This window comes from Cantharellus anzutake (assembly GCF_015039405.1).
Source record: "Cantharellus anzutake strain C23 chromosome Unknown EI90scaffold_4, whole genome shotgun sequence".
In the NCBI taxonomy this organism is placed as follows: domain Eukaryota; kingdom Fungi; phylum Basidiomycota; class Agaricomycetes; order Cantharellales; family Hydnaceae; genus Cantharellus; species Cantharellus anzutake.
In genome coordinates this window covers 450,021-474,978 of record NW_024066954.1, presented here as the reverse complement: position 1 = coordinate 474,978, position 24,958 = coordinate 450,021, and the positions used below count along the sequence as shown (strand labels likewise).

Sequence of the window (24,958 nt, the reverse complement as noted above, 5' to 3'; positions counted from 1 at the left end):
GATACGCGAATAACTTGCCTTTTTCAACTCGTTAATCCTATCTACATCGCAGCGCTCAGGAGGTCGGGGATCAGATGGCCCTAGGGTAACAATGTTGTGTTCAGTCATTCGCATTGTCGGGTACAGTTTCACTTGGGTGACTGACAGGACCGCAGGGCGAACAGTGACTTGCCTTATAATAATCCTTGCAAAATTCGGCCTTCTTGGGTACTGCCACCACATTTTACAGGAGGTGGGGGGGAGGGGGAAATACCCTCACGGCTCTTTCTAGAGCGTCAAATTGCATGCAGCCTGAACTAACGAATCCATCATGGTTTCATCAAAAAGTGACCTCAGTAACGAAACGGTAATGAGAAACACGTACAACCTTGGAAGGGAATAGACGTGGCGCAACTGCATCAAAATTCAAGAAAACTCTATAGGCTCGATAGTGGGATTGTTTTGCCTTATGTAATGGCGGCACAACACAACGAGACTAAAATGATTATGCCCCAGAACTCGCACCCAGGACATTGGAAAGGCACCCGGAACAAGACAAGTAATTGTGTTGATGTAAGGCAGGCGTGAGTCAGCGTAATTCGGCCATCACTTGAATGTAAAACATAAATAAAAATTATGCGGAACGAATTTCCGAAAATTTTAATCTTCAGCACCATGTGGCCGAAGCGGGGATATTGGTTCTGTCATCCAACCACTCCCGCCTTCCCAGACTGAGAACTTGTCGAGCTCGCCAGTCGTACATGCTATCCTCTAGTGTAAAAATTGTGTTAAGGGACACCCAACATGCAATACAGCAGGGGGCCAGAGACTCGGATCTCGGAGGTACTGGCGTATTGAGTATCGGTACTCATAGACTCAAAAGGCCCATGATAACGCGCGACGGCGCAGCAGACCTACGAGAAAGCCACATAGGCGGAAGTTAGCGGTGTGGACCGTCAAGGTCCAACATGCACATTGCATTGTTCATCGGATGGATGAAAAAAATTCTATTGCTCCAGCCGCCAAAAAAAAAACTGGTGTGATCGATACTTGCACTGAGAAAGTACCGAGATCTGACACCAGTCCCAGCGGCAATCAACTAGCAGAATCGTGATGGTCCTTTAGGTTAGAAAGTTTACTCAATCCAGATATGGAAACTGCAGGCATCGTGGCCAAGAAGTGTCGTTGGGGGCTCAAGGCCGGCCTCTGATGTGTACATAAGGCATCGTGGATCATATATATTATCGAAGGGCTGTTGCAGAACAAGTTTTTTCCCGCCACTCAGCTGTGGTCTGCATCTTACTGGCCGGAAAATGCTGCGACTTGGAGTAAGCTCTGTTCCACACCATCTTTCTTTCTTCCGACTTTGTATGTGTAGGGTAGGCAATCGCACAGCGTTATCACGGGAACCAACAGTCGACTCGATCCAATTGGCAGGTGTTTCCGGTACTAACAGTGATGGAATTAACGATTCCTTCTGCATCCAGGATTGTTGGCCCGGTTATGAACACCCCCGGGACCCACCTTTGGCAGGTAGTCGATTTCTACCTTCTTAAGATGCGTGTTCCCCACGCTGCAAGTCTGTCCTCCGTGCTTCATATTCCCGCTTGTAATAACCCAGTGGATTTCTTATTGCCAAACTAACAAGCAAGTTCGCAAAACAAATGAAGGGAATAAAACTTCTCAGCCGTGCTATCCTCATCGTCGATCCTTTTATTTCACCTGCAGGTCTTCAGAAATTGCTATTTGTGTTTAGCCTGGAACACCAACTTTCAGACCTGCCAACAAGAATGAGACGTCCGAAAAGTTTGCTCGTCCCAGGGGAGTAGCCTTCCAGGGAGGCCGCAACCCACTATCCACAAGCGTCAGCACACTGGAAAAAGCTCGCACCATTCACTGGAGTGATCAATTATCTGTAGCCGTTGTTATTCGAACTTTGAGCATCATAGGCCAAGTTCGTACGCGCCCTTCGGAGGAACTCAACTTGAAGCTCTGCTGTTTCCTATACTTATGACTGGCCCCCTCGGTCCGAGATGCAGTCCTTTTCACCTTCCTAGCAGATTCGAACGCGAACGGAAGTCGTAACCATTGCGCAGATTGTCGCGTCGCGGGCATATTGATGGCAACAGACCACCGGCCAACGCGCAATTTCCCACCACGTACTTGAGCAAAGTTCCATTGGAAACGAAACTGACAACCCAGGAGGGGGTAAGGGCCCACAGGCTATTTTCGGCCCAAAAACTATCACTCACCGGATACTACGGGACCAAATATAGCCTCAGAATGTAGGTTTACCCAAGTATTTGAAGCCCTACCCCAAAACTGTTCATCGTGAGAAATGCGACACGTTGCGCGTTGGATAATATCTTTCTCCCCTCCAGTTCTAATTTAGTCTTGGATGCGAAATCGTGATGAGAGGGTAAGGGAGTCTACTATCATTAGCTCGTCCGAGATCGTGGTAGTTTGATACTCCACACCTGCCGTTTGTAGCACTGCCATCAAGATGCCGCGCTGCATTCCCCATTCTGTGAATCCCATCCACACGTTGAAGTTAGTATATCCCTGACTTTGAGAAGGGATGTTTTGCCTAGAACATCTTTTTAATTCTCAGTTGGGACATATTGGATTTGCGGAAGCTTCAGCGGGCAAGTTTAGAGAGGCCAGCGACGGGCCAACCGTCCAGAAGCAGGAAGTGCGTCACCAGCATATATGATTCCCGGTGGGACAAACCACGAGGAAGTGACCGAAAAAAGCACCAAGCAAGAGATTACCGACTGGCCCAGCCTCGCAAGAATGGATTTTGTGGCACACAGATACGTCCGCCACCGGCTGGACGGGATCGGTGTACCCCGGGCAGGTTAGTTATATTGGCAAAACAAAGTGAATATATGGACCAAAAAAGGTACCAAGGTGTTCTCAGTTCTAAATGGATACATGAACATGTACATTGGTTGATTGAAATTTCACACGATCGTTCGATAGGCCTGTTCTTGCTCACTTCGCCAAAGATTTGGGCCTAGAGTGCTAAAGTATAAGCTTGTGAATGAATGGATTAGCAAGTGCTTACTCATGCGTCTATCTCTATTGATCCCTTTGAAGTGAGCTCCTCGCTCAGCATCCAAAGCTTCAATGCATTGTCCTGCGCCGCCGGTAAGACCCATTGCACCTGCGAATCGTTACCGAGAAAGACATACTTCATTCAAACATGCCGGGAGGTCGTTCCAAGCTGTGACGCGGCAGTCACAAAGGTACGCTCCGCTGTATTCCTTGATTAAGGGATCAAAAGCAGCCACAATGTGACTGCCATTCATTAGAGCTAACTGTGAAGGTATTCGTGAGAAAGCGGAAGCTCACGTAGATGTCCCTTCTGCAATTGATTTGAATCTCTCAGGCTGCAGTACCTTTCCATTTTCGTCAATCAACCCGAGCTCCTGTCGTAGATCCACCGGGGAGTTATTAACGAGATTCGTCCAAACACCCCCTGGATGCAGCGAGAATGCCAGTATACCATCGCTTTTGTACCGTTTTGCAATCTCGCGAGCGTGCAAAGTGTTCGCCACTTTGCTCACGCTATATGATATCATTCTTTGATATTCCTCTGGTCGTAATATGTAGTTGGGGTCATCCAGTCGGATATTCGACCCCACTCTGGGATCATGAATGGCGGCACTTGACACGTTTACAACACGCGGTGAATAGGATGCTGATACTGCTGATAGGATACGTGGCAAAAGAAGGGATGTAAGGTAGAAATGGCCAAGATGATTTGTTCCAAATTGGCTCTCGAACCCGTCCTTCGTGCGGGTTAACTCGGTAGTCGGAACGATTGCAGCGTTGTTAATCAACACCTGTGGAAGAATGAGAATCAGTCCCTTTCCCAGAAACAGGAACCATACATGTATGGGATGCGCAATCTCAAGTGCCCCTCTTCGGATAGACTGAAGAGAACTGAGATCGATTGACACTGTTTGAACGTTTACTGATGGGGTTTCTCCCTTTATCACTTGCAAAGTTTCCTGCAGCCTAACCGTAGAGTGTTAGCGGTTTGGCAGCGAGTGAGTTAGGTCCCACACGCTTATCAGGGTTTCTTCCCACAAGAATAAGAAGGTTCACATATGGGGATAATACACGAGCAGTTTCCCCCCCTAAACCTCCTTGCGTGACACCCGTGATCAAGACTACGGGAAATCGAGAGCCCTGTCAACTGACCATTGGCACAATTAGCCATGTAATAACCCACCATTCTTTCCCCTTATGTGGTCCTGTAATTTGAGGGCAGCTTCGGCGCCTGTGGTTCTGAGACCGAAGGACATGAGGTGTGAATGGAGGCTGACACGTTCTTGCCATATTGGGTCATCATTTGTGCAAACGCAAGTTCCCGCAAGAAATGAATTCGCAGGTTGGTGGTAAGATTCACACACCCCAACCAGTGCGACATGATTTTAGCGGCAGAAACTAGACAGACCTGAGCATCTGAAAAAACAGCGGCTCACAAAATGATCGACTGCTCGGCCGATTCGTTGGGAAGTCCAACGTCATTTCATTCACACGCTGTTGTTGTTGTTGTTACTCTGTCTTCAAGTTACCCCGCGGTCGCGTGACGACGCAACATGTGCGGCCACCCCTACAATCTATAGAAACCATCAAGACAGAAAATGAAAAAGGCTAACATGTAATCGTTGGGTTTGTGGTGTCAGGGGGTGTCATGTAGGAGAGGAAAAAGAAAGAGAAACATGTGAGCTCAGCAGCATTCGGTCGATGAGAGAAACAATCTATAGAATAGCTGGATCTGTGCGCGATTTTCGGCATGAATGAGAAAGATTGACCGGGGCATGCGGTAGGCGGTGCGTGATAGGCGAAGTGTACATGGTATCTCACTCATTCCCAAGGGGATTTTGCGGATGGTGCAGGTCGCGGGTGTTGGGAGGTTTCCATGTAGTTGGACCTCCATCCTGGACCCTCATCATTCTCAGAGCGGTGGGATGTGCCCGGGGCCAGTTTTCAAATCGTAGGATCGGGTGGATTTGTCAACTGCTCATTGCCTAGGTGGGCGCCGCGCATGATTGGTCGAGATTATGCAAGTATGAAGGCCAATGCAGCGGCCACAAAGCCGAACAACATCATTTCGAAGGTCAAAGATTTGCATTGACTGCAACAGGAATTCGATCTTCCTATAATATTGCAGCCTGACGATCGAATTTACATAATCGGCTAACGCCGCGCTCAAGTGCAACAGCAATTGGCCGATGGCTGGCAAGCCAGCAGCGTGCGTGATTGACTCAGACCGACTATACCATCGATGTCAAGGTCCTAATTCGTCACTCCCATGAGTACACAGCTGGGCGGACAGGGTCACCTTGATTGCAGTTCGGCGAGTCATGAATGCCGGCATTCTCTCTAGATAGCCAGGAGTGGAGGTGCTCCTCGCCAAAAAAAGACTGTCCGCCTGTGCTACAATTTGCAATCGTTGAAAGGGTCCCGGGCAGAGTGGAAAATGCAGCGGTCATATCTCAGCGGTCCCATGTCCAAATACTGCTATAGGGAAGTAGAAATCGGTCACCGTCGTTTGTTCGATCGAAAGCTTGGTCAATGGAAGGCTAAGCAGGGAAGGGTCACACGGGAGAGGAACTATCCGCTGTACAGTGAGACAGATAAACCCACGCACTTAGCGCGGTTGCGGTTGCTACCGAATGTCTGTATATGCCCAATTGAGTGTCGCAAAATAAACAAGGGACTTCCTCGATACCAATAAAACCGGAGCTCCCAATTAGCAAAGTCTAAGAATGCAGATTGAATACAAAAGCCTGTATCACACACCACTGGACCATCGCGAAGAATGCTCTGCATCCTCTAGGTATCAAGTCAGAGCCTGTTCCTTGCCGCTATCCTTTGCTCGCATCAATTAATGCTCACTGCGTCCATAATACATCCCATCCGAGTAGAACACGCATAAGTAAATCCCATAAGAAACGAGGACTGGGAATTAGTTTGGCCCTATGAATTGATACAATACTCGACGAATAAGTCCCGAGAGGTGTTCTGGATCGCACTGCGAAAACTTAGTATGAAACACAAAGGGGGTCAATGGATACCTACTTGATAAGTGCTCTGTTGTGAGTCGTACCAATGGTCCGATGTTATCAGCGGTGTGGGTTTGGTATGGCAACGAACCCACCATCATCATCCCCATTCCAAGAGAACAAAGCAAACTTTCTCCGCCAGGTATGATCGGCAACCATCCCTTTCCCCTGAGCATACTCCATGCGCTCTCCAGGCTTCGTGGAAGGACATACATGGTAAGTTCCGCGCGACGCCGCTTCTCCTCAACCAATAAAGCAAGACCGCACATGGAGCCTGAGAGCCACCAAGATATGCGAGACATAAATAGCGCGTCACGGAATTTCCGGCTCATCAGTTGCTGAGCCCACTTCGACTGATACGCTTGAATTCTGATGCATAGAAGTGCTGAGGATAGCATAACAGTTAATGGAATTGCCGGCTGTGATCGGGGAAATAGAAACCCGCAACCACGCACACTGAAAGATGAAGACGAAAACGGATAGGAACGTTGAGCTTCTCACTGTTCCCTTGAAGCTTTTCAATAACATGAGGAGGGGTTCTCTCATGAACATTTTTCTTCTAAAGAGGAGCATTGGAATGAAATGCAGAGCACCGTAAACTGGAAACATCCAGGAAAAGACTTTGATGAACCGATCCACTTCCACGTAGAGACAGCTATCAATCCAAGGATGTATAGTCTCGCATGTGATGCGTACGTTAGAGAAATCCCCCTGTTTAGCTCTCTCTACCATGGATTGCATGACAGACAAGTTATACGCAGTGTTGTCCTTCGGGCAGTGTTACTGATCTCTATCATACCGACCTAAACGAAGGGACAACCCACCGGACGTTTCATCAACTTTTCCATCGCATCGATAGGGAATGTGCCTTTTCGATATGCTGAGCGATTAATGGGGAAACTTTCCGGTTTGGCCATCGATGCCCTCAGAATCCTTTGAGATACGCACGACAAGTCAGTCACTGTCCACTTCGTCGAAGGCTAGCAAACAAACCATCGGTTGTATGACTCGGGAATGGCATCGGGTCGAAGCAAGAAAGAGTACATGATCTGACCGCAACTAGAGTAATGTAGCTCGTCGGCCTTTGATATCTATGGTACAGTGGGCACTTACCATAGACCAAAGACAACAAAGGTCCCGTAAGGCACATGTATTCCCCATCTTGGGCTCCAAGCATTCCAGGAACCTTGCAACCCTCTGTCACGAAAGACCTTCAGGGGAAGCAGAGATTCTTAGCCTTATAACGTTGCACACCTAACGAACATCTGCTGAGCAACCATTGTCCTTTGTTCTCCCTTCTGGAACAGAACGCTAAATCCAGCAAAAGCACCCGCTGCGAACGCATGCCATCTTGCGACATGTATTCTCGAATAATTGAACTTCCCGGTCAAGCTTAGCGAGGTTTTCTTCCTGGGTTCCTCGGCAATCGTCTCAGCTTTCAGTCTCTCGAGTCTCGATCTTGGTTTGTGCAAGGGTATGCCAAGTTCGTAACCACTATCCAAGGGCGAGTCTCCATAAGACTTTGAATAGAAGGCCTCGCTCAGATCCCTAGATGAGAAAAACTGGGCAATTGCAAGCTGGGCATCCATTGGAAGGAGAGGGAGACTGTTTAGGACAAATTTATAAATGAATGTGAAAGACCCAAGCATCGCCCCAAAACGGAGAGTAGAAGCACCAAAAATGGCGTAAAGTATCATTCGAAAGCGTAACTTCCTATTATGATGCGTGTCAGTATAGCTGCAGAAGATTTTCCAGATCAACGGTGATTCATTACCGCGGCGAGCGAGGAATTCTGAGGACAAGGAGTATAGCATTAACGCCTGCGCGGATACCTCCGGCGAGGATGAGAGAGCCTGGGGGTGAATTAGCTTCGTGAAAGTTGGGATATTGTATGAAGAGCCCACGAATTGCACCACTGCTCGCATGCTCGAGACATGCTTGGAGACTATTGAGAGGAGTAGGTGGCTGGCCAACCTCCCTCCAAATAGATTTGGAAGGATCTCCCCATCCATCCTCCGCATTCGCAAGCACTATCATATTGTGAAAGGAATTTAGGGACTTAGTTGCATGTTCATAAAACGCAGCTGCAGGTGATCTAGATCGGGGCTGTTCTCCGGACGGCTTCTTGGTAGCACTTTCCAGGTATGATACGGGGGGAATATGGGCCTCAGTGAGAGAAGCCGACTCCATGAGCACTTTTTTCCTTGGATGGCCGGAGGTTGGAGCCCCAGCAACCCAGCAGATGCTAATATACGATCTGGGTGTATTATACCGAGCCAGGCGATGCTGGCTGAGAAATCGGATGGCTGCAGAAAGGGCTTAACCTTCCTCTGAGGGAATTCACTTCGTCACCGGTGAAAATGAAGACCGAGATCGTGACGCAGCGAGATTATGTAACGAGCAGCCACTGCACAGCCTCACATGTTCCCCAGTTCTCCCGTTCCCGGTGACAGCTGTCAAGCGCGTTTGGCGTGCTGAAGCCGTGAGCCTCTTTGGATCATTTTGTGTTGGTCTGTATATATACTTAGGAGTAGGTTTATGAAATCGGAAAAATGCAAATGTCGTGGGACTCATTTCGTCCAGCGACATCCTTTCATTGCAGAGGGAAGTAGAAGGCATTCGGTGTCCCAGTCGATGACTTGGATAAAGGGCTCGCACACCTCTCGTCGAGACAACGATACTGCCTGATGTGATGCGAATCCAAACTGGACCCGACGGATCTTTAGCTTCACATCTTCAAATGGTAAGCCACACACAAGGTGCGAATGCCGTGGAAGTGGGGGAAACATCCTGAGTGGAAGATGGAATGACTTGAAAGCATTTTTTGCGCAATTCTCCAAAGTTTAGCGGGCTGAGCCCCTTTCAAGTGAATAATCCCTCAATCAGCAGCATCTCAGCCATCATTTGCCTAATACACAAGGAATCGTTCGTTGATACAGCCATATCTCACCCCAGTCTTTCCTGGGTATCCTCCGCAATGTAACGTGAGGTTCTATTAGCATGTGTCAGTGTGTATCATCAATGTTTTTTTTCATCATGTAAACGCGGGCTATGGAAATCCTCACATCTCGTACTGCATGAACGATTACCCGCTATCTAACAGTGATGCAACTAGCCTCGGGAGCGATGAGATGAAGTATCGCGCGGCCTCGACGGAGATGACCGATTCCGTTAAAGCACCTGGGAGAATTGTTGATGTTCCCAGAAAAATAGCAGGAATGGCGAGACTCCGCAACTGCATGATGGCTTCGATTCGGTTTATGGGGATCTCGTTGTCCGTTAAAGATCGACCCACAATGATGAGCCGGAGATCATGAAATCGTAGATTGTATGCTGGCAAAAATTATCCCAAATGTTGGGTATTCGTTAATCAGCGAGTGCTTGCTGTTGCATCATCAACCTGATGGCCCGAAATATCTTGCGGATGATTGTGAATTTGAGGAAACACTCGGTCTCTAACTTCCTGAACGATTCCGTTTGTGTTTTATTGCATTTCCTAATATCCTCCCATGAGCCTCATTATTTGGTCCCTGGGCAGTTTCACGAGTGACCCCAGAGGCGAGAAACCCGGGAGGGGATCGCGGCCGCACACCGTCACAACGATTGAGCAAATTGGTCAAAAAGAAAAGGGGCGCGTTTATTCGACCTTTAATGTCAAGACAATTTATCTTGAGGGTGTGCACGACTCTTGGGAATCCTGTGATTTCTCTGCTCGAGCACGCCCGTGGTGTGCAAGAGGCCTGCAATTGAACGAAACGTTGACGAAAAACCAAATTTCAGTGTCACATGTTCGGCAAATTCCAATTGAATTGAAGTCCAATGACAGTTCTCCGTTCCAACTTCGTTCATGGGTGGCGTATTCGAGCTTAACTGGCGCCAAAGTCTTTCTTCACCGGCCTGTGCTATACGCGGGGTCTTTTGATCGTGCCGCACTCTTACTAGTTTCGAAATTCGAAATGACACTTACTGCTGGTATCGAAGTTCTCTTGCCGAACGCCGCATTATTGAACGACTACGGTTTGCTCTGCTGAGTTACCCGTTTTACTACAGTATTAATTGTTCGCGCGGCAATAACCACTCAATTGTATTCCAATGTTTACACTCGATCTGTGTTCAAATTTGACATGGCCATCTTCTGAGAAGGACGCGGCGAAGGGAGTTCCCGAAAGGACTTTTCCGCCTTGGATTTGATCGGCGTGCATCTGTCATCTCCCATGCGGCACCGGATCATCTAGTTTAGTATCTGTGGCGTGTGCTTTATAAAGTCATTATCTTTCCAAGGGTTTGGTCCCAACTTCATGGGCCTTTGTGAACATTGCGATAACGGGAATAGTCAGGAATAGTGATAGATGGGCAGAGCATCCTTCTTGTGGATGCAAAATTTTCGTGCTGTAATCCTAGAATACAAAGCAGCAGTACATGTTCAGCAGATTCTCGGGCTTCCCTTACTGCTATTTGTCGGAAAGAGGACGGCGAGTATGGGTTCATGAGTTGCCACTGTGCTGCATAAGCATTTCCGCTTTGTTTGAACCCGCAGTGTAAGTGATCTGAGGTTTCAGGCACAATTCTTGCAGTTTTTGTCGAAAAGTGGCCGTGCTCTCTCACCTGGATCTCTTGTGTGCTTGAAAGCACTACGCGAATCAGGTAAGAGAGATTCCCCCCAACAACTCCCCCCTGACCCCTCTCAACCACGTTGAACTCCCTGTAGTCCAGACTCCTCGTCGATGGTTTGTTGATATTGTGTTCCTCGACGCGTCGTGGGTTTCTCGTATCTTTCGATCCGCTTGGTAGTGCTCGAATTCTCGTTCGATGACCAGCTGCGAGGATTGGTGATTGCGTTGGAACATTTATTTCACGACAATCGTCTGAGTCACCAATTCCAACCTTGCTACGACTTCCACCCTCAGTTGACGGCCTAAGGGTCTACTCATCTTCCAGCCACACTATCATCCCTTTCCATCCTAACTATCATGAGGCATGGCCCCCAAGCATTACGCGCTTCGGCGGTTGCCCAAATCAGACTGTCTTTTTATTGCATGCTGACTGGAAGGATTAGAGTGGGCGGGCCGTTAAATACGCAACATCTGGGGCTTGTCGAAGTCTTACAGAGGTGAAGTGAACTCCAGAAAGTGGCAAATGGCATACTAATCTTTATTCGCCGCCGCAGGTCATCAAGCTTACGTGTAGATTGGGTAGTGGTGCAAGTGATCCGCTCAGGAGCGGGAGAGACGGCGGCGTGTTATGCTATGCCGGAGGCAGCAGAAGCCAACTCCCAACCAATGTTCTCCGCCGATTCCTAGTTTGTTTCGTGGGACAATGATTCGGCCAAAAGTAAATCTTTGCCACTTATCCAACGGGCCATTATAGTACAACTGATTAGGGCCGACACGTCCGTTCCCATCACACTTTTAATTTGGACGCTGTTGCTTGTTGCCGGATAAGGACAGAGGTGACCCGATGTTTCTCATCCACAAAGGCTCATATGCCCAAATCAATAATGCACAGAAACGTCCTGAAGTTGATAAAGCGAAAATAGCCTGTCTGGAGATGACTTTGTAATTGTTATTAGTATTATACAAGCAGAGAGACGCGGGAATTGCTAGATGAGTTTAGAGATATTTGGATATGCGGGAAGGGGGAATGGAAAATTGGACCGGCGGTGGATCGTGTTATGTAGCGTCTTGCATTGCAAGAACAGCATGGATCCACTACGCAAGTTACCAACCTACCAGAAACACAATATACGAACACCTGTAAATGGTGACTCGCCAATGGAGCATGATCTGGTTACTACGTAGATGAAGGAGGACGGGTACATTCAGATCGGGCTAATTTTTGTTTTGTTTCTTTGTTTATTCCAACGACCCCTGCCCTGGGCACTCTCAGAAGCGGCCTACCTTCCTACCTGAAAACTAAGTATCCAGATCTACTGCTGGGATCCTGCCTAGTATCCAGAATTACACATACACGGGGATTACCAGCCTTCAGAGTTTGTAATTGGAGTGGAGTTAAGTTATTTGTACCCGGTGAGTTCGAATCCCACAGGAAACGTGCAATCCGGGCGTGGTATGACAGAATATCGAAGTGAAGAACGGCAAGGCCACACTAGTACTAGCCGCCACAGACAGGCTAACACGTGCCGACAGCGCCCTTAGTTACGTAATAGTAATTTCGATGGAGCTTGGCGACATTTTTTGCACAATATTAATCCCAATGTCGCAGTTGTTTTCCCGAGGGTTAGTAACCATGCCCGATGTGTGGGAATCAAGGGGTACTCCCAGGATGCTTTTCTGGAAATTGCATCTCATCCGTAGGGACCCCTTTCACAAAGAAAGGGGAACAGCACTCGAGACCATTTTTCCTCTGGAATACAGAACTTCCCTTTTTGGTTCCTTGGCGGATGAGCAGCGAATAGACTGCACTTCGGCATAGAATTGATCATCCTATCGTCTCCCGCATGCTGAAGTCGAAGACGCCAATCTGGGTCTCTTAGTGTCGTCAGCCAACAAAATTAGGACTACACGGCGTTGACATGTCCAAACCTCAATGTTGGACTCCCAGACCAGCGCAGTAACCTTCTTATCAAGACCTGGAGCTGACCTCCGAAGCGCAACCTACTTGGAAACGTCTCAGGCACGATAACAACCCATTGGGTTTCCGGTTGGGAGCGGGGAACGCAAATCCATGATGGCCTACCCTCTTGTCTTCCCCTGAGCAACTACATTCTCTCTAGCCACACTTGACTTACTTCCCATATATGGGCGGCAAGTTTCATCTAGTTTGGTGACGACGATGGATATCTCGGGGTTATCCTCAGCCCCTGGCCCCTGACAACTTTTCCTTATGTAGCAGTACACTTGAAATCCCACTGTTCCCTTCCCCCGTTTCCACAATATTCATTGTATCTGTACCATCGTTAGGGCTCAGTAAGATAGGATATCATTATTGGACGAAGCGGCGCACGGCCCAAGGGTTCCTGGTCGATCACCTTCACTGTAGGCTGTTTCGGCTTTGCAGTTGGACACAAGTATCGTCTTGGAGTTATACATAGGGCATACTAAGGTGTAACGGTATGTCCGCTTGTCTGCATTACATACATCCTACCTTGCGCCACACGGAGGGAAAATGTCTGTTATCAAAGGTAATAGCCCTACAAAATCTAAGGACTCGGCGCCGAGACGTCAATGTCGGGCGCTCTCATCCTTCCCGACTGAATATTCGCTGCTCTCTCACTCGCATCACTTAGGTTCAATCCTAAAGCATTACCCGCCGATGGAGTCGCGCTTTCATCAGTCGCTCTCGCCTCCAACAAGCCCAATTTCTCCTCATCCTCCACTTCACCCGAAACTCGCTTTGACCCATTTCCGTTGTCACCAGCTACTGTCACGATGGTTTCATATAACCCATACCCTCTGCTAAGGGCGCCCGCGAGTAACCTTGACCCAGCCCACTGCATGACGCTCATTCCGGGTATCATCCTCACTACATCTTTCACATCCCAAACATCCTGATGATGAACCACCCGTCCGGATTCATTGAACATCAATCGGGTGTGAACCGGGAGAGTCACGCGCCTACAAAGTGAGAGGAGTGCACGAGCTGTGGAAGAAATTGTTTGCTTTTGTGGAGTATGATGAAGATGATGTTGACTAGGATGTGAATAGAGGGAAAGATTACGGAATGATGTGGGTGTGGTGTCACCGGGTGTAGTTGTGGAACTTGAGATAGTGGAAGATGTACTGCTGAAGCGAAGGAGGTCGGATTGAGTGGGTGCAGAATCAGGAGCGAAGATATCTGCGAAAAGATGAATGAGTTTTCACTGTGCTGAGAGCCGGATATCAAGTTGGGTTTACCGGGGAAGAATAACAAATATACGGTGTGCTCAATGATCACTTTACGATGACCATCTGTTTATACAAGAACAGGATATCACATGGAGCGAAATGGCAGGAACGTTCAGCAACACACGTTTGGTAAAGCGGGGTCAGGGGTAGTACTCGCCATATACGTCGCTCTCCATTACATCACCGACTTCGCTCCAAACCCTTGCAATATTGAGCCATTCGGTCTCGGCTTTGCTGCGGAGCATACGCTTGAATAATGACAAGGGTGTTGGAAGTGAGAAAGCCGTGAAGGCGTGCACGAGAGAATGGATATCCTTGATCACATCTCCACTGCTCGCCGTCAATAAGGGGTTTGAATAGACTTTTTAAGAGGATTTATCGGTATCCAGGCTATGGGGCAGGGTGTACAACAGGCGGCGTACCAGCATCCCTTTCATATAGTCTCTCAATGGTGGCTCGAGCGTCCCCAGAAGGGCCATCTCGTAGAATAGAACTACCGTATATAAGGTCGTGCAATTCCAACGCGCTTGCACGATTGATAGATAATCGCCCAGTTCCAGGGAAAGACAGCATGCTAGCATTTCGATGGTGCACCATGTCAGAGGATGTAGCAACGCTATCGTAGCGCGTAGGGAAGGGTATGGCAGATTGGCTCATATGGGTCCCACCACCACCGCCCGGCTGGGACAAAGCTGGAGGAAACGATACAGCAGATGAAGTGGAAGGGTTATGGCGATGACTTTTAGGGCTGTTTGCACCAGTGTTGCTGTGTGAAGCCATCACTGAAGAGTCTCCTGATCGTCTGAGGCTTCAAAGGGTCTTTGTTATTCACGAAGTGTATCAAGGGACGTAGAGCTGTGTGGGTTTAGACTCTTCCCGGCCAGGGAGCATGGACAGCCAAGAAAAAAAGGCAGGAGATAGTAACCTAGAGGGATGACAGCGAATCCAAAGTCCAATATCCTATTAGGATGAAATAAAGCAGAGCAAGTAGTGCTGGGGTGAATCCAATCGGTTGTCATGTGAAAGACTAAAGGCCATGTGATCGCGCATCGTTGTTGTTGTGTCATGCCATATCACGAAGTCATAGAGGCTGGAATCCCTGCCTATGTTATGCCCTCTCCCTCTTGAAATCAGATAACACACCCGGCTTTGGGATCCGAGAGAAGGTCAAATCGGAGGCCTGGAGCATCAATCCTATGCCTTCTTTCGCAAACAACTTGGAATGGAGTGGAGGCATCTCAACTTCTCGAGAAATTGAGTCTGGCCACACTCTCGGCGCAATCAACTCTATGTCCAGAGGTTGCCCGCCTTCCCGTAATTCCCGGCAGCTCCTGCCCAGTTCGCACACGCGGAGATCCAAAGGAATTTCGATGTGTCTTGTTGGTTGGGTGGCTGTCCGCTCCCAATGCACGAATATTACGGCACTAATGTCGACATCTGGATTCGGCTAAGTCGCGCCGGCTCGGCCCGGACACATCGTGATCTAGCCCTTGATCTCCCACCCTTAAGTGTTGTTTCCCCTATGGCTCCTACCTCCAAGAAGAAAATCACCGAAACTGCGCTTGCTGAAGCCACTTTCGCTACCCGCTTATTGCACGGTGATCATAAATTCGCTGGGAATGGTGCAGTCGCACCTGATATCTCCGTGTCAACCAGTGCGAGCAAATTTCTTTCTCGATCGAGCGTTATTGTTGAGCATTTTCCATTGCCTAGCGTTCAAGCAGCGCGAGTTTCCTGGCGACCTGCCTCCAGAATTTAAAGATGTTGATTCCCTCAATCCCGAATGCCACGTGTATTCTCGGTATACTCAGCCGGTCTTTACCCGCGTAGAGAAAGTTCTCGGGAACATTTGTGTATAATAATTCCTTGATGCTCTACCTGGATGTTGGAGTGACATTCTGTTCAAGGGTGGCTATGCGACTACATACCGATCGGGCCTTTCGGCTGCATTCGCTGCACTGATTTACTATAAGCCTAAGCGTGTCGCTTTTCGGGATGGATACTTTGGCGTTCGTGAGGTGATTTCCACTTATCAGAAAGTTAACCCGGATTTCGTAAGCACAGACATACTTCATGAAATGACTTGACCAAACATCTTTCCTTCAGAAAGTGATCGACATTGATGAACCCTATGTTCAAGGCGACCTGGTGTGGATTGAAACGCCAGTGAACCCTACCGGCGAGGTGAAGGACATTCAATACTTTGCGGACAAAGTACGCCACTACCTTCAACGTAGAGTGCGAAAGTTGCTGATCACATGGCCTCCCCCATCTTTTTTTTCTTATTCGTGTATGGACTACTGGTGGTTCAGGCTCATGCAACTTCTGCGCACCTTGTCATCGATGCGACCTTTGCCCCTCCACCTCTCCAGGACCCATTCAAGTTCGGAGCAGACATGGTCATGCATAGTGCGTCGAAGTACTTTGGAGGGCATTCAGACTTGTTGGGTGGTGTTCTCGTTGTCAAATCAGAGGAGGCGGCCGTCCAGCTTTGGAAAGAACGGGTTTTCCTCGGGAGTGTTATGGTGAGTTGATGTTGACTTTGGAGCGACCGTCTATTTTCATTCCCCCCAATTACCAAAGTGCCATAATTTCTAATTACAGCTTCGTTTGCTATTACCAGGGGTCTCTTGAAGCCTTCCTACTCCTTCGGTCTCTTCGCACTTTGGAGCTTCGAGTATTAAAGCAGTCTAGAACTGCAGCTCAACTCGCACAATGGTTAGATCGTCTCGCCAGAGTGCCTGTGGGAACGGAATGGGATAGAGTTCCAGGAGGAATTGTCACCAAAGTTTGGCACGGTAGCTTTCAACGACACGATGTTTTCGTAGAGAAGCAAATGACGGGTGGACATTCACCTACGTTTTCGATCCTTGTTAAAGATGGAAAGGCCGCCAGGGCACTTGCACTCTCCTTGGCGTTCGTTACGGTACGGATTTCATGTCCTTTTTGTGTCCCCATTTTGAGACGAAGTTTAATAGAGTGCCACGAGTCTCGGAGGCGTCGAGTCTCTCATCGAACAACGTCACGTAATGGACCGTCGTGCTGATCCCAAATTGCTTCGGATTAGTGTTGGTCTCGAAGACATTGAGGTATCTGGTCAGTTTCATTCGTAACTGGGCCTTGTTCTCAGCATACTGTCTTGTAGGACTTGAAAGCAGATTTTAGGGATGCATTCAGGAGAGTCCTTAAGGTGGATCGACTTTGTGCTTCGTTCACCTCTGTGATACGCTGAACACTTTTGCGTGTAGGGGGAGTCAAAGCTTTAGTTTGCCACTGGACAGTGGGATGTGTACATATATTGCAAATCTATCGGGCGCAGCCTAACGATACTCAATACTATTAGCGCCGTCTACAGGTAGTTGCTGTCGTTGTAATTCTTGGACTTCAGGCTGCCCCTGAGAGCGCCAAGGGCTGTTGCTGAATTGATGACTTTGTTCGTTCAATTTCTGGCGCCTAATTAGCATTGATAGATTGATGAATGCCCCAAGGCAGTAATGGCGGGAGTGCTGGCGCAATGGTAGCGCGCGAGACTTCTAAGATGGCGCGGACAACACCGTGAGAATCTTTATCTCGAGGCTGCGGGTTCGAGTCCCGCGCATTCCTCTTTCATGACTCTGTGTCCGGCATCGGGTCTTTTTCTCTCGTTCCAGTGATGTGCATGTGGTTTTGATTACCAGATGACTCCGGCACAGTTTCGCACTTTCCGGAGCCAATCTCCTATACTTTGCCAATAATCTGTGAAGCATCTTGAAGGAGGAAACAAGGCAGCTGGCCCCGTTGGCATAATGGTACTGCGTTGCTTTCCTACTCTGGAAAAGAAAGGCAAAGATTCCAGGTTCGATCCCTGGGCGGGGCTCGGCACTATATTTTCTTTACTTTTTTGCCTTATTAATTTTCGCCTTTGCTGGTTAGGCAGCATCTACGAGAGGTGAACCGCCTGTGTATGGATTACAGCAAAGGACATGTTCGGCGATATGATATTACACACAGTACAAGTACACTATGCTATTGCGCGGAATCTATTGCAGATCTGGCTGGCCGTGGGGGTGGAGGGGGCTTTTTACGAGGCTGAGTAAAGGTTTCTGTCTGAGCATCTTTATAGAGTTCATCGTCCGAAGAATTGGAGTTGGAAGAGGAATCGAATGGGTTGGAGGTTGATTGAAAGTTTTGCCGGGTGTCTACGTACACCCCATTCGGGTGATCTGTGGGTTCATTAGTAGACACCAGAAAAATTATACTGGCGTCGATACCTTCATCTTCCCACCATGCGGCGACGTCTGAGCTAGGAGGTGGTACTTGTCGAAAACATAATCAGCATTGATTTCGAGTAACGAAAACGAAAGGGCACACATGAGTGTGTCGAACCGACGGAAATACGGGTAAAGTTGGACTCCAGGGTTTGAATGTCATTTTTAGACAAAAGGTCCGCGAGGAGCTGTTGGGAAATACCCATCTTTTTTGCTGTATCTACAATGCGCACCTCCGCACGGAATAGGGCGAACACTGGATATGAACTCAGTTATGACGAGTGCATATCACTTAGGTGTCAAGAGTCACCTGGACGGTGGTCCGAGCTACGAATATCGGCTTTCGAGTATGCCGACAGATCCAGGCTCGTTCCTTGGTACAATATCCGGTCTAGAAGACCCATAAGTCAAGGTGCTACTATAGTGGCCACTCCTTGAAATCTAACCTGTCCAAGCCGGGATGCGCATTTTCTCGCTCGTATCATACAGATCTGTCCCAACATTATAGCGGTATGTGGGCTCGAATAGAATGGGCCCTTCTTCATACTCGGTGAAGGCAGCCCTGGAAGCCATGGCTTGCTTTAACTGTTTGATGACTTGGTTAGGCCTTAATGAAAGGCCCACATAACGTTGACAAACCTGGTCCGACAGCAAAAGAGTCTGCAGATCGCCTGCAGCAACAAGTGCCCGTACCGTCTCGTTATCGAGGTCGATGCGGTAATTCGTATCCGCCAGCCATATAACGTTGCTAAGTGGCAATCAGTTGAAGGTACTTTCATGAATGCACCAGGCCGTACTCGTGTGATTCAATTGTACGCCCTCTTTGAAAGTGCAAACTATGTGCGATGGTTCGATAGTCACTGTTTCTTTCCTCGTAGTTCGCCTGACCCGCCGCAAGGTGTGCGGTGATGAAGCAAAAGCTAGTGTCATGGAACTGCAGACGGATGGCCACTGCGCCTTTGTTTCCTGACATCCCACGAAGACCAGTCTACCGAAATGTTGGTGTCAAAGATACCTCTGGAACAGAGAAGCCTTCACCTTTCTAGTTGCAGCATCGACGTTGCGTATGACACCAGTTAAATCGGATCGAACAAGGATAATGAGTGCAGTCCCAACCAGCTGAGAATCACGTCGCCATCAAAACCGCCACGGAACCAAAAGCGCAGGAATGGATGTACCTGGGCGCTTCTGAGAATGAAGTAATCAGATTTCTTATCTGGTCGACGAATCAGAGTTTCCATTAGTATCGCTTCCCAGCGTTTACTGTGAAGCGCAGTTGGTGATTTAATGCGAGATAATTCATGAGAAGAAACGCACAGCTTCTCAGGGTCCGTCTGGAGAATCTGCTGAGCAGTCAGAGGCACGATTTCCTGAAACCCGATAACAAAAAGATCTGGACTATGCGGCCGTCGATGTCAGCAGTCCCATGGTATTGCCAAGTGATCGCACTAACTCAGGAGTGTCTTTTTGGGATTCAGCATGAGAACGGAATTGTAGTACCGGTACTCACTAGGAAGAGGAAAAAGCCAGCGTAGGAGGGATTCAGATCCCGTCTTGTCGAGAGGAATAAAGTTAGTCACAGTCCGCGGAGTGTAGGACCTCGTGCCTACTCGACCATTCAAGTTCCATGTCCCTGTGAAGATTGTAGTAAGCTTCGTCGACGAGTACTCGAACACTCTGGAAGGGGCGTAAACGTTGGAAGCGTGCCGAGAACATGAGCATTACCTCGCTAGAAGGGCAGCCTGGACTGTGTCGTGGATTGGGTCGAATGCCGTCACTTGCTTTTGGTGAGGAAGGTTCCCCTGGTTTCCAAATTAAGTGTTTTAGCCTCCTATGCAACACAGGAAACGGACCAGAAACGTGTCAATAGCAGTTTGCTTTGCCTTGTCCTGGAAATTGTTTATATAGGCTCTTGACACGCTTTTGCTAGCATCAGCAAGAACCCCTGGCAACAACATATTAACGTAAGTAGTTAGAAGCAGGGAAAAGCTTACCTGCAAGGGTCCTTTTTCCGCTCCGCGTAAAACTGGTGTTAAGAGCTCCAGTTCCAGCGTAGATGCGCGAAAGCGCATCCCCATTTTCAGCCCACAGCTCCCGATGATTCGACCAGAGGGAATTCGACGCTACCCAGTCGCTCCGGAAGTTGAAAAGATAGTTCTCGAGAACTGAACGGGAGAGAATATCTTCGACAAAATTCGTTCTATCCAAGCTTAACGCGAACTTGGTGAGTGTGAAAAGGTAATAGTATTGGCGCATTTACCAATCCAGGCAGTTCGTCCGAAACACGCCCTTTTGGCGCAGAATCACCTCATTGAGTGCTAAGTCAACAACGGTGTACCCGTAATCCTCAATTCCGTCCTTTACGCCGGGAAGACGCCGTATTTCTCGCACACTATCATGGCCACCTATTCGGACGGATTGGTGAAAATCGAAATGGGTGATACCAATTTTTCCAGGGGTAGCAGACTCTGGAGCCCTTGCCGCGGCTTGGATGTGAGCCGCATAAGCTTCGGAAAGGATGGCTTCGTTTTCCTTTGTCCCTAGTAGATTAATTGCGTGGACCGCGCTATATTCTTCGGCAAGTTGCATGAAATGACGGTCAAAAGCTGGTTGGGAAGCAATTTGTGGTTTAGTGATTTGAATTTTTTGACCGAAAGTTTGGAAGCCTTGTTGTTCCCAAAACACTGAAAAAGGCCACGTCGCAGCTGAGAAGACACCTTCTAACATGGAAGAGGCAGGTAAAATTTCGTACAGGGTATAGAGCCCCTAACTTGCACATAACTGAAGGAATGGTCACTCGTGCTGAAAATTGTTTCGGTCTAGAATTTCCGTTGGCACTGTCACAATCTGCAGTCAAAATTGCGCATCAAACCTCAACAAAATTTGCGCAGTTTCCATCGTCATCAACACCCCTGGTATTGAACCTGGTGCCGGCACGTTTCCAGCCCAGCCGAGACACAAGCGCGATTGTCCCGATGACCGGAGCGCCGTGCGATGGAGGGGCAGGGAGAGGCACATCAAAGACACCTACAAACCCTTGAATAACGAGCAACTAAAAAATACTTGAGTAATGCGGGTCAGCATTTCATTTTCGCACATACGATGAACTGGCAGGCGTCCAATTCACTTTGTTCAGAGTGATCTAGCCGCTCTCTGAAGTCGAGCAGCGGTTGTGCGATGTACTCATTCCAAATGAACCTGCCATCTTGTCGGTCCATGCCATTCCCATCAAGACTGCATCGAACACCAAGTCGTGTGCTGATATCCCATTGGGGTCGAGCAGCAAAATAGAATGTTCCGGTAGAAAGTATTTTGACCAGAGGTGCACAAGGGTGCTCATAAATAGGTATGCCTGATGGTGCCTGAATGGAAGGCTGCGAATAGGCGCTTCCCGAGTCACCGAAATCAGTAAATGTAGGGCTAGCGAGCACATCCGATATTTGAGACAGATCGTCATAAGCTGAGGAATTGATGCAAAAGAATTGCACATCCTGGACCCTTGACACATTCTCTGTAATCTCTGTCCCAGGGCGGAGATTTCCAATGAAATTCACTGAAGTGACGACAGCAATGAAGATATCTATTTCCCCACAAGCCGATCAGAGTAGCGTTCAAGGCGGGTTACGTTTCCCGCGACAAACCATTAGCTATATTAAGTACCCCCAGGCAGCCCTGAACAGACCGATTCGTCAATCTTACAAGGTTGCCAAGGTCTACCTCGCACTTGGGCAGGAATTCTACAATGATTTGGGATGATGTCCGATTCGATATAGGTTTGAAGATGAGGGCTCTTGGTGGAAGGCCGAGGCGCTCATCCTCTGAAGACGTAACCAGATACAGCGCCCTTGGTTCTTCCTGAAGGAGGAGATGCATGAGGAGCCAGTGAAACGCTGAATGTTCCGTGGGACGAAAGCGCCGAGATCACGTGGATACATTTGGATATTAGTTCAGAATATTGCAGTCTTACAGCCTTATTGTAGAGCGTTCTTTGTCCATGGACTCCATTATCGAACTCCAGCGACAAACTCACGAAGAGGTTGAGCGTCTTGAGAAAGCTCTGGCCATTATTTTATCCCAGCCCACTAGCCAAGTGAGCCATTCCTGCCGAATTCGGGACTTAACTGACTGTTCCACCTTTCTCCAAGCATGATGTACGATTAGCAAACGAGCATCGCGCCAAACATGTCTTAGAGCGCGTCGCTGAACGCATGTCTACCCTCTCTAGTTCATATGCAGATGTAGATAGGTTCATCTTGCCAGCTTCTTCAGCGCTTTGAGTCTCTGATCTGTTGTGGGACCTTAGCGCGCGTCGGAGAGAACAGGAACTCGTCTCAAAGCCGTCTGACCCCGCCGAGGAGCTTTCTGAGTTCTATATCCGGTTGAACAGGATCAAAGAATTCCATAGCAAGTATCCTGACACCCCAGCAGACCCCTTCGTTATAGAAGTGGAAGCTATTTTCAGAGCTGATGAAATGGACGAGGATGAGGAAGATCGTGAGTCTCGTCAATGATGTTATGGTGACCCCTTCCTGACGCCTCATTGCAGCAATTGGGCTCCTGTTTTCGGGGGAGGAGTCTTATGGAAGGTACCTTGATCTCTACACCAACCACACCCAGTATGTGAACATAAAACATATTGGCAAGCGGGTCTCCTACATTCAGTATTTGGATCTTCTTGCCGCGTCCAAAGGCGGTTCGCTGCACAATGACTTGCCAGCAAATATTCGGGGCCAAAAAGATTACGAGCTGTGAGTCTCGCCTAGCCCCAAATATCATTTGCTAATGTCGGGATTTTCCTCAGGTACCTCTTTTCCCTCCATTCATATCTCCTTTCGTTCACCAAACGAACAAAACCGTTATTGGATGTTGATCGCGAGCAGGCCGATGCTGAGGAGGAATTTGAGAAGTTATGGCAACAAGGGCAGATAACAGGTTGGGGAGATGATACATCCGGACCTGAAGGTCAAGGAGAAGGCGTAAGGTGCTCCGCGTGTAAGTTTACAGAACTCTGTTCCAGGTCGAAAGTTCTAACATCAATGCAGGTCAAAAGATGTACTCAAAGCAGACGGTTTACGATGCACATCTGAAGTCGAAAAAGCATATCAAGGCTGTTGAGCGGGCGGAATCTAATGCATCGCGGGATAAAGCAACAAACGGCAAAAATCCGGACACACCCGACCGGTCATCATCGAGGTTCTACCCCGCCGCCCGGCTTACCGCATTAATTCAGCCTCTGCTTGAAGGCCTCGCAAATGTAATTGTGGACACAAAAGCGAACGTGGAGCGCCGATTCTCCCTGACTGCACGAGAAAGGGAGTTAGAGCAGGAGGCACCGACCAAGAAGCCTGTTCCCGTCACAAACACCACCACGGATAATGCCAACGAGGAGGAAGAAGAGGAAGAGAAAATCTATAACCCTTTGAAACTTCCGCTAGGATGGGATGGGAAGCCGATCCCTTACTGGTTGTATAAGCTGCATGGGCTAGGCGTGGAGTACCGGTGCGAGATATGTTCGGATGCAGTGTATATGGGGAGGTATGTCACTACTCCAGCATCGGGATTAGGGCTAGCTTTGAATATCCTGTGCAGAAAGAACTTTGAGCGGCACTTTCAGGTGAGATTCCCCAGCCTGCATGCACACGTTTGCTAAAAGACACCGATGATTGCAGGAGTCGCGGCACGCATTTGGCATGCGTGCCCTCGGGCTTCCGAACACAAAACACTTCCACGAAATCACGAGGATTGAAGATGCACTGGCTCGTAGGTGGCGCTTACCTTCCTTTTCTTTCGATGTTGACCGAAGTCAAACCAGTCGCCGAAAAATTAAAGCAAGAAGGACGCCAAGAAATCTTTCAGCAAGAAACAATGGAGGAACTTGAGGACGACGATGGAAATGTTTACAACCGGAAAACGTACGAAGACCTCAAAAAGCAGGGAATTATTTGAGGATAACGCTAGCTTTGTACTTAGTACTATTTTGTATCACATTGGTGAACTAAGACTTCAATTCTTGCTCTCGACTTCGTCATATGGCGGACGGGACAACGTGAACGTGATGCCACTGACCTTAATGACATGCCACATTCAGCACTGGGAAACCAAATCATTCGCAACTGCTTGGATTAGGCTAAATGTGGTACAAGGTACAATAGGCAAGATAACAGATCAGTCTTCATCCGGTATATTATGCGCTTTCTTGAGAGCCGCCAGCTCTTCTTCTCGTCGAGCGAGATCTTTGGCAGCAGCTGCGTCCTGTCGGCCAGGCATATGATACAGCACTGACCAGTGCTTGTGAGCGCATCCAAGATGACAGGCAACATATTCAGAACTCACCAACAATGTACCGCTCCTGAAGATGAAACCCGTTCAAATGGTCTAGAGCATTTTTTGCCTGATAACGAACGAAAAACGGTGCGTTTCTTAACAGAAGCACTATCACCACCAAGGAAGAGACTCACATCCATCACATCGTCAAATACAACAAACGCCGTGCCCTTAGTCTTAGCTTCGTTCCCAATTCGGATTTGCCGTATTGACCCGTAACGACCGAAAAGATCGTAGAGATCATCCCCAGTGATACTATAATTCAAATTCTTCACAAAGAGGATTCGGTTTGCGCCAGGGGGAAGAGCTGACTAACGGTAAAGCATGGGCTCCCAATTAAGTCAGGAAGGGACTGTAACGCTAGAAGCACTTACGGTAGATGTACGGCCAAAGGACATGATGATTCACGCACTGCAGCCGCTCTACTTTAGTGGAGGCTGGGATCCTATGGTTTGAAGATTATTCAATGGTCATGTGATCAGTC

General features: G+C 48.4%; 8 protein-coding genes and 2 non-coding genes across 10 annotated transcripts; 5 read left to right on the top strand and 5 right to left on the bottom strand.

The window, feature by feature from the left end:
• Positions 1-2,679: 2,679 nt before the first annotated feature.
• Positions 2,680-4,425, bottom strand: EI90DRAFT_3033311 (NAD(P)-binding protein). The gene is made up of 7 exons (XM_039058450.1): positions 4,220-4,425; positions 4,055-4,157; positions 3,876-4,002; positions 3,334-3,827; positions 3,174-3,279; positions 3,047-3,118; positions 2,680-2,995 (listed from the first exon to the last, which is right to left on the bottom strand). The coding sequence occupies exons 1-6, from the start codon at positions 4,290-4,292 to the stop codon at positions 3,047-3,049; spliced, it is 975 nt and encodes a 324-aa protein (XP_038922203.1). The 5' UTR covers positions 4,293-4,425; the 3' UTR covers positions 2,680-2,995.
• A 1,239-nt stretch (positions 4,426-5,664) lies between these two features.
• Positions 5,665-8,083, bottom strand: EI90DRAFT_3033306 (uncharacterized protein). The gene is made up of 9 exons (XM_039058449.1): positions 7,834-8,083; positions 7,314-7,772; positions 7,173-7,256; positions 7,053-7,118; positions 6,884-6,992; positions 6,515-6,827; positions 6,155-6,444; positions 6,076-6,087; positions 5,665-6,028 (listed from the first exon to the last, which is right to left on the bottom strand). Exons 2-9 carry the CDS (start codon positions 7,754-7,756, stop codon positions 5,963-5,965), a joined length of 1,383 nt encoding a protein of 460 aa, XP_038922202.1. The 5' UTR covers positions 7,757-7,772; positions 7,834-8,083; the 3' UTR covers positions 5,665-5,962.
• Positions 8,084-9,434: 1,351 nt separating this feature from the next.
• Positions 9,435-10,394, top strand: EI90DRAFT_1710542 (uncharacterized protein). The gene has a single exon (XM_039052051.1). The coding sequence runs from the start codon at positions 9,569-9,571 to the stop codon at positions 10,088-10,090; it is 522 nt and encodes a 173-aa protein (XP_038922201.1). The 5' UTR covers positions 9,435-9,568; the 3' UTR covers positions 10,091-10,394.
• A 2,460-nt stretch (positions 10,395-12,854) lies between these two features.
• On the bottom strand, positions 12,855-14,995 carry EI90DRAFT_1710612 (uncharacterized protein). The gene is made up of 4 exons (XM_039052052.1): positions 14,326-14,995; positions 14,061-14,264; positions 13,913-13,966; positions 12,855-13,853 (listed from the first exon to the last, which is right to left on the bottom strand). The coding sequence occupies exons 1-4, from the start codon at positions 14,681-14,683 to the stop codon at positions 13,219-13,221; spliced, it is 1,251 nt and encodes a 416-aa protein (XP_038922200.1). The 5' UTR covers positions 14,684-14,995; the 3' UTR covers positions 12,855-13,218.
• Positions 14,996-15,425: 430 nt separating this feature from the next.
• On the top strand, positions 15,426-17,331 carry EI90DRAFT_2965559 (cystathionine gamma-synthase; the record flags this gene model as incomplete). Its single annotated transcript, XM_039055534.1, has 9 exons — positions 15,426-15,558; positions 15,617-15,756; positions 15,811-15,957; positions 16,010-16,117; positions 16,216-16,428; positions 16,527-16,829; positions 16,882-16,992; positions 17,049-17,093; positions 17,152-17,331. The coding sequence occupies 9 exons, from the start codon at positions 15,426-15,428 to the stop codon at positions 17,167-17,169; spliced, it is 1,218 nt and encodes a 405-aa protein (XP_038922199.1). The 3' UTR covers positions 17,170-17,331.
• A 72-nt stretch (positions 17,332-17,403) lies between these two features.
• On the top strand, positions 17,404-17,506 carry EI90DRAFT_t44. Its single transcript has one exon. It is a non-coding gene; the product is annotated as a tRNA-Arg (tRNA).
• Positions 17,507-17,674: 168 nt separating this feature from the next.
• On the top strand, positions 17,675-17,759 carry EI90DRAFT_t45. The gene has a single exon. It is a non-coding gene; the product is annotated as a tRNA-Arg (tRNA).
• An 80-nt stretch (positions 17,760-17,839) lies between these two features.
• EI90DRAFT_3150432 (DNase I-like protein) lies at positions 17,840-22,068 on the bottom strand. The gene is made up of 20 exons (XM_039065657.1): positions 21,792-22,068; positions 21,252-21,730; positions 21,023-21,202; positions 20,903-20,969; positions 20,411-20,834; positions 20,145-20,359; positions 20,004-20,095; positions 19,876-19,952; positions 19,661-19,827; positions 19,604-19,613; positions 19,468-19,548; positions 19,329-19,413; positions 19,189-19,269; positions 18,948-19,138; positions 18,790-18,898; positions 18,597-18,735; positions 18,461-18,541; positions 18,254-18,406; positions 18,154-18,198; positions 17,840-18,105 (listed from the first exon to the last, which is right to left on the bottom strand). Exons 1-20 carry the CDS (start codon positions 22,021-22,023, stop codon positions 17,909-17,911), a joined length of 3,105 nt encoding a protein of 1,034 aa, XP_038922198.1. The 5' UTR covers positions 22,024-22,068; the 3' UTR covers positions 17,840-17,908.
• A 16-nt stretch (positions 22,069-22,084) lies between these two features.
• EI90DRAFT_3033292 (uncharacterized protein) lies at positions 22,085-24,116 on the top strand. Its single transcript, XM_039058448.1, has 9 exons — positions 22,085-22,240; positions 22,296-22,396; positions 22,454-22,644; positions 22,697-22,898; positions 22,952-23,142; positions 23,193-23,685; positions 23,740-23,764; positions 23,820-23,910; positions 23,963-24,116. The coding sequence occupies exons 1-9, from the start codon at positions 22,145-22,147 to the stop codon at positions 24,094-24,096; spliced, it is 1,524 nt and encodes a 507-aa protein (XP_038922197.1). The 5' UTR covers positions 22,085-22,144; the 3' UTR covers positions 24,097-24,116.
• Positions 23,822-24,872, bottom strand: EI90DRAFT_3285453 (uncharacterized protein; the record flags this gene model as incomplete). Its single annotated transcript, XM_039066969.1, has 5 exons — positions 23,822-23,999; positions 24,067-24,428; positions 24,484-24,541; positions 24,609-24,785; positions 24,849-24,872. The coding sequence occupies 4 exons, from the start codon at positions 24,870-24,872 to the stop codon at positions 24,316-24,318; spliced, it is 372 nt and encodes a 123-aa protein (XP_038922196.1). The 3' UTR covers positions 23,822-23,999; positions 24,067-24,315.
• Positions 24,873-24,958: the final 86 nt, after the last annotated feature.

What these genes read in the sequence shown, in the direction of transcription:
- EI90DRAFT_3033311 (XM_039058450.1), bottom strand. Translation starts at nt 4,292, where the DNA reads ATGTCCTTCGGTCTCAGAACCACAGGCGCCGAAGCTGCCCTCAAATTA. An exon ending in ATTGCAGAAGGGACATCTAC is followed by an intron (nt 3,280 to 3,333) that starts GTGAGCTTCCGC and finishes AATGAATGGCAG; the next exon opens with TCACATTGTGGCTGCTTTTG. An exon ending in TCCCGGCATGTTTGAATGAA is followed by an intron (nt 3,119 to 3,173) that starts GTATGTCTTTCT and finishes CCGGCGGCGCAG; the next exon opens with GACAATGCATTGAAGCTTTG.
- EI90DRAFT_3033292 (XM_039058448.1), top strand. Translation starts at nt 22,145, where the DNA reads ATGGACTCCATTATCGAACTCCAGCGACAAACTCACGAAGAGGTTGAG. An exon ending in GGACGAGGATGAGGAAGATC is followed by an intron (nt 22,645 to 22,696) that starts GTGAGTCTCGTC and finishes GCCTCATTGCAG; the next exon opens with CAATTGGGCTCCTGTTTTCG. An exon ending in ACTTTGAGCGGCACTTTCAG is followed by an intron (nt 23,765 to 23,819) that starts GTGAGATTCCCC and finishes CGATGATTGCAG; the next exon opens with GAGTCGCGGCACGCATTTGG.
- EI90DRAFT_3033306 (XM_039058449.1), bottom strand. Translation starts at nt 7,756, where the DNA reads ATGATACTTTACGCCATTTTTGGTGCTTCTACTCTCCGTTTTGGGGCG. An exon ending in CCCGAGTCATACAACCGATG is followed by an intron (nt 6,993 to 7,052) that starts GTTTGTTTGCTA and finishes CGTATCTCAAAG; the next exon opens with GATTCTGAGGGCATCGATGG. An exon ending in TTTCGTCTTCATCTTTCAGT is followed by an intron (nt 6,445 to 6,514) that starts GTGCGTGGTTGC and finishes TGCTATCCTCAG; the next exon opens with CACTTCTATGCATCAGAATT.
- EI90DRAFT_3150432 (XM_039065657.1), bottom strand. Translation starts at nt 22,023, where the DNA reads ATGCATCTCCTCCTTCAGGAAGAACCAAGGGCGCTGTATCTGGTTACG. An exon ending in CTGCTATTGACACGTTTCTG is followed by an intron (nt 19,953 to 20,003) that starts GTCCGTTTCCTG and finishes TTTGGAAACCAG; the next exon opens with GGGAACCTTCCTCACCAAAA. An exon ending in CGTCGGTTCGACACACTCAT is followed by an intron (nt 18,199 to 18,253) that starts GTGTGCCCTTTC and finishes GTTTTCGACAAG; the next exon opens with TACCACCTCCTAGCTCAGAC.
- EI90DRAFT_1710542 (XM_039052051.1), top strand. Translation starts at nt 9,569, where the DNA reads ATGAGCCTCATTATTTGGTCCCTGGGCAGTTTCACGAGTGACCCCAGA.
- EI90DRAFT_1710612 (XM_039052052.1), bottom strand. Translation starts at nt 14,683, where the DNA reads ATGGCTTCACACAGCAACACTGGTGCAAACAGCCCTAAAAGTCATCGC. An exon ending in AATGGAGAGCGACGTATATG is followed by an intron (nt 13,967 to 14,060) that starts GCGAGTACTACC and finishes TTGTATAAACAG; the next exon opens with ATGGTCATCGTAAAGTGATC. An exon ending in ATATTTGTTATTCTTCCCCG is followed by an intron (nt 13,854 to 13,912) that starts GTAAACCCAACT and finishes ATCTTTTCGCAG; the next exon opens with ATATCTTCGCTCCTGATTCT.